The sequence below is a fragment of the Ixodes scapularis genome, unplaced genomic scaffold (genome assembly GCF_016920785.2).
Source record: "Ixodes scapularis isolate PalLabHiFi unplaced genomic scaffold, ASM1692078v2 PGA_scaffold9__187_contigs__length_104089568, whole genome shotgun sequence".
NCBI lineage: Eukaryota > Metazoa > Arthropoda > Arachnida > Ixodida > Ixodidae > Ixodes > Ixodes scapularis.
Window position 1 is genome coordinate 46849850 of NW_024609884.1, and position 12843 is coordinate 46862692.

The 12843-nt window shown below is 44.4% G+C and overlaps 1 protein-coding gene across 1 annotated transcript in view; it reads left to right on the plus strand.

Moving 5' to 3' along the window:
• The first annotated feature begins 1179 nt into the window (after positions 1-1179).
• LOC8053396 (hemicentin-2) overlaps positions 1180-12843 on the plus strand; it is a 300603-nt gene continuing 288939 nt past the window's right edge. Inside the window, exons 1-2 of the mRNA XM_040504191.2 lie at positions 1180-1189; positions 1324-1674. Coding sequence (XP_040360125.1) covers positions 1180-1189; positions 1324-1674 — 361 coding nt within the window. The remainder of the gene's footprint in view (positions 1190-1323; positions 1675-12843) is intronic.

A 12843-nucleotide genomic window follows, 5' to 3' on the forward strand; every position in this document is an offset into this window, starting at 1 on the left:
CCTCGCGCACTCAGGCGTATTAAGAAGAACAGTAATTGCAAAAAGTAATATTTCGTCTATAGACGCACGAAACAAACAAACTTCCTGATCAACAACACTAAAGTAAAGGCGCGAGCTCGATGTATGCATACTTAATGGTTGCTACAGCTTGTTGATTCGTACACAAGCATGATCGCCGAGCTTCGCAGCGTCGAGATTCCCAGCACTGGCTCGTCCACATTCCTTGAAACGCTGACAGAAAGGCTCAAGTACAAAAATACAACAAGCATGTGTTAAGACAAGTTATACGTCTCGGGCTTGTGCTAAAGCTTCAATGTCTTGCCATTTGGGTTAGTTAGGGGCCACAAATGACGATCTCGGGACCAGAAAACACGAGATAACGGCCGTTAAATAGTTCACGCTCTTTGTTTAATCTCTTGTCGACGGGTCGATCGAAACCGAAACCATGCCACTCTGCTCCCTGGCCAACTAGTTCCCAGGGTGCAACGCGCGCCGTGTTGCATGCAGGGCTTCATGGAAGTAGTCTATTAGCTTCGTTTCAACGGCAGACGAATCTTTACTTGAATGTTGAATGTAGAATTCCAAGTAGTGTCAACCACTGTAGCCCGCTTTAACGAATGCAGTAAAACCGAAAGAAGTTTACTGTGCTGAGCTCTTCCAATTTTGTTTATTTACAAAATATTTGTTTAGTTATTACTTTATTTGCTTCGTATTGTTATGATGACACCTCCCCTGCCCTAAAGCGCACTATGAATATATTTTTCTTTTAATAATCATGTAATTTCATGGCTAGACTATAAGAAGGTCAGCGTCAATTTTCCGAGTACATTATGCGCCAAAAAATAACGTAAAAAGTTAGTCAAAACTTTTTAGTGAATTAGGGAACTAATGAAAAGATTTCGCCTTTTTTCGAGTGGCCCGCGTGGTCCCAACTTCGCCCAAAGTTAAAAAGCAACATAACGCAAGTTCCCCTTTCTTAAATTCTGGTCCCTCTGAAAAACAAAAACAAAAAAACACTGTCTATAGCGTCATACTTGTAATTGCCTCTCTCTTTGACATTTCTGTCAGTCTTCACATTAGCTTGATTAAACCAATAAATAATCAAATATTAGTGGCTCATCAATCAATCTAAAATTGTTAATTGGTGCACAGCCCTATCTGACACTTATTTAATGCCCCATGTATTTCGGTGGGAACGTAACCGATTAAGTCGCTGTCCATTCCACCGACAAAACAAAACTAAACTTGCCTGTAAAAAAAAAAAAAAACATGTTGCCTTTTCTGATTCTGTTGACCGGGGATATCGCTGTTCTCTCGTTGCAGACGAGCCCACATCGCTGGCTGTGTACATGGGCAGCCAGATTGACCTACCGTGCAAGTCGCTGCTTCCCAACGACTTGCCGCAGCGCATCAACTGGTTCAAGGACGACTCGGCGCTGCCGGTCTACAGCGTCACGTACGCCACGAACCAGAGTCAGCACCGCACCAACATCATGCAAGGCCGACACGCGGCACGCTCGGACTGGACCCAACGGGCCTACTTCAGTGTTCTCGGGACACCGGCCACGCTCAAGGTGAACGAGCTGGCCTCCAAGGACTCGGGCACCTACATCTGCCAGGTGGTCATCAGCAGGGGCACACAGCGCAACGCCACGGTGCACCTCGTGGTCGTCGGTAAGATTCCCGAATTACACCGAGTGACGCGATGGCGCGTGTTGCGAGATTGGCGGTTGCTTACCCTCCGCTAGCTGGCTGGCCGATGTGCCCGCTTGTCTGGCGAAGGATAGGGATCCGCACAGCGGGGAGCTGCTACTTGTTTGAGTGTCGGAGTTGTGCAATTCTACTGAAGATCATTCCCCCTGGTTTTCTCGCGCCAATGGCGAGATTCGGCCGTTACTTCTACGTTCCTCTTAAAAGCGGAACGCTACCCCTTGCTTCGCGCTTGAAAAGGTTGAAAAGGGCTCGCCCTTCTCGGTTGCCTAGTTAGGAAGAGAAAGCTTCCGAGGCTATGAAAAACAGTAGACAAACAAAACAGTCTGGTGAAGGCGAGCGGGTTGAACATGAATACATAGAATTGAAAGAATAAAACACAGAGGGACAAGCACAGGACAACCACTTTCTTTCATTTAGCAACGACGTTTTTTTTTTCAAAAAACAAAACAGGGATACGTATTTTGCATTGAAATTGTTCAATATTATTAATGTTTTTTTTTTGTTTCTTTGTTTTTGCGTTGCTTGAAATTACATCATGAGTCAAAAATTAGTAATAATGTTAATCTTTGCTTAACGTACCCACACCAAGGTTCAATCTCATGGAGAACACTTAAACTAAACAACTCCTTTTGGCATTTTAGACAAAACCCTGAGAATGGGGGGAAAAAGGACAACACAGCATCCGTCAGATTATCAGGTGGGACGACTGCAGAGGTAAACTCTGTGGAACACTCTAAGAAATGCGTGCGCGTCTACTTACCCGCAAAGCACTCGAAGAGCCAATCTCTGCGGTCTGCGAAATCAGCTGAGCGAATGATGAGGCGGAACATCCGTTTAGACCTCAAAATGAAGTCTGCGCTGTGGCATTGCGCAGTGCAAGCATGAAGCTTTGCATTGCGCAATGCCACAGCGCAGACTTCATTTTCAGGTCTAAACAGATGTTCCGTCTCATCATTCGCTCAGCTGATTTCGTAGATCGCAGGGATTGACTCGTTGAGTGTTTTGCGGGTAAGTACACGCGCAGGCATTTCTCAGGGTGAAGGTTTACGTTTCTGCAGTTGTCAGATTCACTCAGTATATTTTGTTCCTCCGGTGTTATATTCTTACGAACCTCTCCCTGGCATCGTTCATTAAAAAAAAAAACGATAAAATTTTTTCTTTTTTTAAACAGGACGATGTTAACAGTAGCAATGCTTAAGAATTAAAAGTTCAGGCTGGGTTTAAAAGTTAGATTAAATATATGGACAAAATACTGGCTTAAACGCCTCAAATAACAAAAAAAAAAAACTAAAACAACAAAGTAGCGCTTTTTGTAGCACGGTGCTACGCTCATTTTTTAGTGCACGCACACGCGAGTCTTAAACACTTCAGAGAGCTGAAGTTAACTAATTGCCGCAGCGCAGCGTTTGGGATAAGCCAAAGGCGGGGGGGGGGGGGGGGGGGGGAGGGAGGGAGGGAGGGAGGGAGGGGAGGAGAGGGGAGGGGGGGGGGGCGTAAGAAGGGACAAAACAGAAAATGCTAGCCACGAAAGAAAGCCCCGCGCTTTGACCACTGTCAATAGTACATACAATGGTGTAATTTCAAGGAGGAAAGCTAGCGTTTTCTTTCAATCTCTCCTTCGCAAAACTTTGTGAAAACTTTTCGTTCCAGATAAAATACGTGGGAGTCACAGTATCCTCTAGTGACGGTATTTGAATGCGGCTCATAAACTGAACTCGAGCATTGCGTGAGCACTCGATTTGGCCTCGCGATAATCGATAGCTCGAGAAGCATTCGGGTAGTGGCCCGTGTCCCATCGCTGCAACGACGACAACAGCCGTACCATAACAATGTCTGGAACTCAGCGCGGTACCTGTGCCTTGCCAACCCCAGCGCGTGGCTGTAATCAACATTGGCGGCATATAATCGGCTCCAGATCACGTGGCCGTTTGTTCTGACAGCAAGTTGAGGGGGTAAACTCTGCTCGTTTTTTTTTTTTTTTTTAATTTTTTCTGGGCTTTCTATTGCGTGTGGTGCAAAGCGAACGCGTGTGCCATAGGTAGGGTTCTGTGTTTTCAGTGTTTATTTTTCGTCAAATTTGAAGGGTGTATTTCGGAGTTTATTTTTTGCCAAAGATTCAGAGTTTATATTTGTTTGTTTCCCAATTCTCCGAAATTCGGACTTTAATTTCGCAGTGTTTCCTATTAAAAATAATTAATAACCGGATGTAAACCTATGCCGGATAAAAAATCTTGTCTTCAATTGAATTTGTCTCCAATTGAACTTAGCGTTGGTGCCATTGCCATTGGCAATAATAATTTTTCCCACCACAAAAGTCGTACACAAGTGCTGCTTCAATGAATGTTGATATCTTAAAATCAATAAACTCCCGGAGAAGCTCGTTAGGAAGCTCGTAGTCATCCCATCCGGAAGTTTCAATTGCCCCTCTTCTTTATTTTATACGATGTCTATGGTCCACAGCTTTCACTGTTACAAAACATGCCCTCTCCTTTCTTTAAATCACACATCGCATGGCCTCAACTGGAAAAGTGCTTTGGTCGTGAGCCGAATGTACAATGACTTGTTGACCTGAATCAACATTGAAGAGACAATCAGTAAGACCCATTTTGACAGCGGTCCTACATTTGAAAGATAATTATGGTGGCATTTTCCCCTTGACCATTGACTCTGTGCTCATCAAATTGTAAAAATAACTTTTTTTTTTTTGCGGGGGGGGGGGGGGGGGGAAGGGAGGGAGGGAGGGAGGCATTGGCACATAAACATTCGGGGTTTGTCGGATAAATACGATTTTACCAACATTTTACCGGCGGCTGTTTTTCGGAGTTTGTCGGATTTATCCGAAAACACAGAACCCTAGTCATAGGTCATTAACGTCAGGGATTCGTTCGAAGCGGTATTCGAGCAAAGTACAAAAATTGTTGGACCGCCCCTTTAATCTCCGCTCTGCAATGCGGATTCATTTTACTGATCATCGCAAAATTACTGCTATGCATCGCGAATGTTGCCGATAAAGTCTAGTCAATTAATTAATGCTCTATGCAGTTTCTTTTAACACAGTTTTTTGTTTTTTTTTTAAGTTCGAGCGTAATCTACCGTAAAATCCACAATTCAAATGCTGCTTCGCTATCTAGGTGGCACTTCTTTCTGGCGTGTGAACGCTTGTATATCTCCGAGAACCGACGAGATTAAATGAAAGGGGTTCGGTATTCCGCGAAGCTCCTTCAACTAATGGGCAACTCGTCTCCGCTGTAGTGCGTGGCCCATCGCAGCGTCCGTACCCCGCCACAGAATTACGCGCGGCGTTCGTACCCCGACATACAATTACGCTTATTGAATGTTCGTGGGGCCGGGACGCCCCGTCCGCCCGTTTCCTTCGCCCCGCCGAAGATATTTACCGAGGACAGTCGAGCAATCGCCCGGGTAGAGACGCCTGCGACCGGAAGTATTATTTTTTTTTTTTTAGAACAGCGCTTTATTTGTGTGCTTCTCCAAGAACGATACATGCTTCACGCACAAACACAAACGTCTTTAAATGAATCACAAAATTCATTTGTCGGAAGTCGTTCTTTTTTTTTTTTTTTCGTTTTTCCATGCGTGTGGGTGAGTGTGAGTGCCGCCAAATAATATCTGGATCATATGAACGATGTTTAAAAAAAATCTAGGTGTGGATTATCACTCTTTCTCTCTTTCTTTATCGATTTACCTTTTTCAACCTAGTTATTGTTTACCCTTTGTATCGTTTCACAGTGTAGCGAACGAGTAATAGGCGCTGGTTGAGGTCATTGTTTAATAAACGTAATTTTTTTTTCAGGTACGACAGACCGAACCATATGTTAAAACTTATATTTGCACGCAAACGTGAACTTCCGCCAGGCCACACTTCACTGGACGCCATATTTGAGGGCGATGTTTCGAGGGCATGCTCAGAACGAGTTTTTATTAATATTCTCATTAGCTGACTAACGTTGCCCTTTGGGCTAGTTGATATTTCATGGTTTAAACATTGAAAACAGCGCAAAGACACGGACTAGAACGAGAAGGTAGACGAACAGTGCTGTTGTTGTACAGTGTACACAGAATACGGGGTAGTGTTGGGACCGGAGCGGCTCGTGTGAGGCCTGTGGTGTAGATCGCGATAGGTGTCGACACCGGCGCATCGGCAGTAGGGTCAGTATGGTGATGTTCGTGCGCGTGCAGCGCGCACGCGGTGCACGCGCACGGACTGCAGCGGCTCATCCGGACTGCAGCGGCTTTTTGCTGCCCTGTCGACTGAAGCGCCGCGATTTTCGTCTCACACGCCGCCTCACAAGTTCCGATCGTCGAGTCGCGCCTGTCCAAACACTACCCCGTATTCTAGTAGAGTGCAGTTGCTGTTCGTCTACGTAGCGCTGTTGTTCGTCTACCTTCTTGTTCTTGTCCGTGTTTTGGGGGCTTTTTTTTTTAAGTTTTAAACCATTCTGCCAAGACCGACAATCTTGATGGGGCCGAATGCACGTTGTATAAGAACTGTAGGGGCTCGCCGTCAGAACGCGCTCAGCAGTTGCGCACACAGCTATGGCCGACGGTGAATACTCCTTATATTAAAGCTCGTCACCATTGATAATGTAGGCACTGGCTATCTATATTATTTGTTAACAAAACTTACGGAAAACTTTGACTCGGTCGTCGTCGCGTGGCGTATAGACATATTGCTAAATTACGTAAGCTTCAAGACTCTAAAAAAAGCCCGTGCGTCTACTTCGTCGCACAACACTTAGAGAGCCAATCACCGCAACTTACGGAGACAGCTCGACGAATGACGATTCCGAAACATATGATTGGACCTAAGAGCGCAATCTGAGTTGTGACATTAAGCAATGGAAAACGTCACGCTTGCATTGCTTAATGCAACAGCTCAGACTGTGTTTTTGGGTCTAAACATATGTTTCGGCATCGTCATTCGCTAAGCTGCCTCCGTGAGTTGCGGTGATTGGCCCTCCGAGTGCTGTGCGGGGAAGTAGACGCACGGGCTTTCTTTTAGAGTGAAGAAGAACGCACGGAACGTAGATACACGCGCTGAGCTCGCTCGCCTCACCTGCATTAAAGATTTTAAAGAAATCATAACAAAAAGACATTTGCGAACACACGTGCGAACTGCCATTGTTTTAGATTTTTGCTTAAAAAAATGCTACTGCCAACGCCAGCCCGCGCAGCGCGTAAAATTACGTTCCCTGCATGCTTCTTGATGCTTCGGTAATTTAGCAATAGGTCTATAGGCAAATCGCCGAGTACTGCTTCTTTTTTTTTTTTTTTAAGATATTGGCACTTACTTGCTTCTCGCGCGTCCTTCCGCGTCACTCTTTTTTCTCGTTTTTTTATTTATTTATTTTCTTGTAGCTTCTCGCTGCACTAGGGGGTCTTGAACGCGTGACGGGGAAACATAGTGGTTAGATGTCGATCGCCATTTTTCATGTTCTCAAATCACTTCGTTAAACCAGTTCGTCTGTAAATTCATCAATACTTTCTGTTTCTAAATTGGCTAATTTTCTTATCTGAGTCTAATGTATCTATTTTTCGCGTGTTCAATAAGAGTATTTTAGCAAGGAATTGAAACGTGTTCTGGCAATTCCTTTCGCATAAATTACATAAAGTGACACTCTAACGGCCGATCTTGTGAATTGATATTACGTGAAGGGTTAGTTCTGATGTGACGGTGATATGAGTTCGTGAGGCAAAAGTCCAGAGAGTCAAAGAATTTACGTAAAGAGTCTCTATCGGCAAGCGCTCGGAACCTCTTTTTAAAGGAATCATGACACTATATCGGGTTGGCGTGTTCATGACTTTGCAGATGTGTACTGGTCCTAGTCTGGCCCAAATATACTCGCACAGATCACCACTGATTCAGAAGCTTCTTTGTCGAGGTGAAATTGCGAGAATAAAAGGGTACTATTTCTTTTCAGTCTCGCCTTCGCAAAGCTCGATGAAGTAATTGTAGGATTGAAACCACCCGCCTTACGACAGTCGATCGCGGCTCATGGATTGGACACGAGAACTGCGAGAGCACTCGACGTCAGCTCCAACAATCACTGCTTTGGCGGACACTCGGGTAGTGGCTCGTGTGCAGCCACTCCTGGGATGAGAATTGCCAACATCTAACAATGCCTGAAGCTCAGCACGCGTTTTCTACTTTGCCAACCCCAGCGCGTGACTATGATTAACGTTGACGGCATAGGGGACGAGGGGGGGGGGGGGGGGGGGATAGGCACCAGGCCACGTGGCCGCTTGTTCTGGCTCTGATTTGAGGGAATGAACGATGTTCATATTTCTCGAATTCTTTTGGCGACACTCATTGCCTAGAGAGAAAAACTAAAGCAAGTTTATTGGGTTCTTAATGTTAGGGGGTGCTTCTTAGTAGTATTTCACGAAAGTAAAAAGAGAAATCGTTTCATGACTCCTTTAATTGCCGCATCCCACTAGAGCTACAGACAGCAACAAACGAGCGCCAGGCGACACCGGCAAAGAGCTTGTTTGTCGTAGTCCGCCGTCCCACCTGGCGGACACGACGCAGAACACGGGGACAGGGAAACTTGTTTCCTTGTGGGACTGGTGTTGTCAACAAAACACTTCAAAATCCACAGACAAACTGAGTCTGGCGACACGGTCTTCGTGTTTTGCTCTTTGGGCACAAAACGCGCCGATAAACACGGTGAAAGTGGAGACGATTACTTTATTTCTTGATTAAAGCTTCCGCTTCTCTTCATTTGCCGTTGGCGACTTTTCGCAAACAGTCATGACAATCGACACCAAACTTTTTCCGAACAAGAATACCCGAATCGTTCCTTTTTATGGGCCGCTCGAGGAATTCTAGGTGAGCGCCACGAAATTTCACGCCGATTTTGAGGATGTTTATAAGTTAATGTCCGAATGATCGAGGGTAGGCGTTTTTTAATGGACAATACGGCATCCCGATTATCACAGAACGTGATGACAAGTTTCTCGTCTGCCGGAATGGCTTGCTGCGTAACGTCATGTCCTACTTCGTGGTGAACGGTCTTACTTTGGTCCGTCTTCGAACATGGTTGTATCCATCCTGATGCAGGGGCGTAGACCTCGGTGTCTTGAACCACCACCTCGCGGACCAAGTTTTCGCGAGCAAAACCAGCCACAGTAAATTCCCTTTCGCAACACGACCGTCCGGCGCCAGCAAGCAAGCCGCGCCCGCAACCACTACGAGCAATCAAGGGACCGAAACTGCGGGAACGAGCGGGTATTTGTCGTTGCAGTGGTACAGCATCGGCGACAAGGATCTTTGTAATGTCGTTGGACAGAAATCGGTGTTTGTCGCTCTAGTGGGACGAGGATATAAGACATGCATCTGTCTGTTTACCGGTGGACGCTAGCTCAGACATAAGCTCTACAAGATGTTCCACTTAATAAGCGTAAGGATAGGACATGGTTTCCTTACACATAATTTTATGAATATCGGCTTTTATTGACACTCTAAAAAAAGCTCGTGCGTCTACTTTCCCGCACAACACTCGGAAAGCCAATCACCGCAACTTGCGGAGGCGGCTCAGCGAATAACGATGCCGAATCAGATGTTTAGACCCAAGAACGCAGACTGAGTTGTGACATTAAGCGATGCAAGCGTGACGTTTTGCACTGCTTAATGTCACGACTAAGACTGCGGTTTTTCGTCTAGACATAGGTTTCGGCATCGTCATTCGCTGAGCTGCGCTGACTGGCTCTCCAAGTGTTGTGGGAAAGTAGACGCACGGGCTTTTTTTAGATTGTACGCATTGTGTGTGTAAGAAGAAAAAAAAAACGAATTTTCTTACACATAGATTTATGTGTAAAGTTATTCATAAATAACTATAACCACTCAAAAAAAAAAAAAAAAAAAAAAAAAAAAAACATGGCAGAGGTACGAGGGTGGGGGGAACGCCGAGCGTTCCGGTAGCCTTTTATAGCTTTTTATGCATTGTGTTTCTTTTTAACTTCGTTACATCGTCGTCTTCCAAACTTTTCGCAAACTGCTTTTACGCCAAACACACACAAAAAAAAAAGGTCGGTTTTAAGCATGTGAATAGTTCTTCTACTTCAGAGTATTGGTCAATTTCAGGTTTCTCTTGATTGTAATTACGACATTTATATGCCTATTACGTTGGAGAGCTTAACGTCATTTTGAACTGTAGGATTGAAGTCATATTTGTAGGGTTGTGGGAATGATTCGAATCGAATAGCGCAGCGTCATCTCTAGCTTCTGCACTGTTGAAAGAACCGGTCGTCTTGGATTTTCCTAGCACTGTCAAGGCTATGAACGACGCAGCGCTATTCGATTCGAACCGCTATTCGCACAACCTTAAAAGATATAGAGATTATTTAAATCAAAATGATACTATATTCATGGAATATACAAAACAATGGTAGACGTGAATAACATTAGTCAAAAAGCACTCAACTTATGCATCACCAACTAGCCCAACTCCACACATTGTTGGTAGAGGTTAGCATTTTTGTGGGACCATAGCGCATGTCTGAAAATATCGGAGTTATTTTATTCCCTGTGAGAAAGTTCAACTTCGACTTTTTTTCTCACATTTGCAGTCTTGTCACTGACCTAAATGTTAGTACGTAATGTGTATTATGGTTCATTAAAAGGCGTAGTTTCTTCAGACGCTTTTAAATCGGAAGCTATAGTTTGAAATTTGCGCGCTCTCCCAATACTTATGTAGTACAAAGCGTAATATTTCAATATTGTGCGTATACGTAATATTGTGTGTATGTTTAGACAGCCGGAAGTTGTCAGCCACTGTGGGCGTGTTATGTCTCAGCTGTTGAGGTTGTTGTTTTTGTTGATATTGACGTTCATTCCGTACGCAAAAACACCATGAAAGTTTTGACATTAATATAGATGACAAATTTAGCGAGTGCAGTACAACCGCTAGCCTGGGGTCTCTAACGTGCACCACACCAATTCCCGATGCCATCTCACGTACCCTCTTTAAAACAAAGCACACGCGTTGGTCTAAAAGTTCTAAAAAACAAAAGAAAACACTACATTCGAATGAAACTGCGCGGAAACATTACTACATTTTCGTTTTGCACGTCTCATTGAGAGCTGAACGTCGAGCTGTCTGGAAGCATCTCTCAAACTGTGGTTCGCGTTTTACAAAAACCGTTTGCAAACACCCTAGCAGCTGTCCTAGCTGAAAAGGTAATGAATGTTTCTTTTCTTTTTTTTGTAATACACTGTCGCGAGCAGCATGATAACTTTGCGTTCCTTACAGTCGTTGGCAAGAACCACGAGAAGCGGATAGGTTCCGGCGCAGTAGATGCTTTTTTTTTTTTGTTGCCCATAAATATATTTGGTGTAAGGCACTGAACTGAGCCTTGAGGTAGGTCTTCCTGCATGTGTTAAAAGATATGAATGAACGATATATAAAGTGACTGCTATGCTATAGGGTGGTTCCAAGAAACGGCTTTTCACTTCCGTTAAGCCGCGTCCCACCATGTTGATAAACAGCGTACTCGTACACCGCTTTCGCTATTAATTTGCATGCAGACGCTTAGTTATGGGCGTCGCTTTTCACGTCGTTCTTGGTGCTTCGTTTCTGAGTAGGCAATTTATTGGAAGTTTTTTTGCACTTCACTGGGCTAGCTGACACCTGTAGCTTGGATCACCCAGCATTATCGTGGCAATATTTGGATATCACTGGTTAGACCTCCAAGGTATAAAATTATTATTAATAACACCAACTTATAAAATATAGGAGCGTGTTTACCGTTTCATTTTACTCGAGTTTATAGAAATTTGCGCAATATCGGTGCATCAGATTTGTTTTGCAGAACACTTGATACAATTTTTATTTTCTGACATAACTGTTTCCGTTAAATTCATACAACTAATGTTTGTTATTGTTTTAGTTTAAACATGTAGTACTCAGAAACCACGAAGAGAAGTTTCTTGGCTTAAGACGTGCACACGTCCTTACGCGGAATGCCAGCAAAAAGCATTTTAATGCTTCATAAAATACTCCATAATTATTTTTTTATTTACCTATACTGTTGGCCCGTTAGGAATGTTACAGGAGTGCAGCAGTACACAAAATAGAACATTAGGTGATACATATGAAGGCACATTTTGAAGACTACAGCTCATGAAATACAAGAAAGATTACACTATTTTGGGTAATCACACTGAATGCACAACAAAACCAACATTTTGAAGTATAATATATTCTCACTGCTAAAATTTACAAGAGGGTACGCTGCTGTTCGCGGAAAAACAACATCGAACAAAGGCAAATCAAAAATTGCTAGCTATGCGTAGCTTGTAGATAATTATCTACCAGCTACGCATAGCAATATTCAATCTTATATTACATCATCATGCACCTTAACAAAATAAACAAGCGTTCGTTCTATTAATATATATATATATATATATATATATATATATATATATATATATTGTGACGGAGATGCGGGGCCGGCAGGAGAAGACAAGGATGGTCATATAATGAAGCCGAATCATTTAATGGCGGCAGGGCCTAGCGCGTGGGCCTAGAGCGCGATAGTAGTGCACACCACTGCCGCAGCGTCGTCTTCTTCATCGTCACATTACTCCCTCCTTGGAAGAGGACGACCCGGCCGATGAATGAAGAATACGGAAGGAAAATAGCACGCAAACAAAACAGAATCAGATGAAGACAGATGGACAAAGCAGTGCTGCCTGCCGCGAAATATGAGAACCTGTCGCAATTCCATGACCGGAAGACGCTCTAGCAGCATTACCGACCGAAGCACCAGTCACAGCCCCGCGACGACACTGTCCGGGCTGGGGAACGTCCGTCATGCCTTCACACGATTGGGCTGGGGACGGGGCAGGGGATTGTCAATTCTTGTAGTTCTCAGTCGTCATAATCATCGTCTCGCAATCGCGTCCTCAGGTCATCACGTAACATTCTTAATGGTTCCTCGCTTACGTCTGTCAGTTCATGTCGTCCTGTCTTCATGGCATCACTGAGGCGGGGGCTGTGTTGCAGGGCTGTGGGCTGGAGATCAGTCAGATGAGGCGGAGCGCTTCCACAGACGGTGTCAAGGTTGATGGGGGTGAACGGGATGATCGATACCCCGCACCTCCACCAA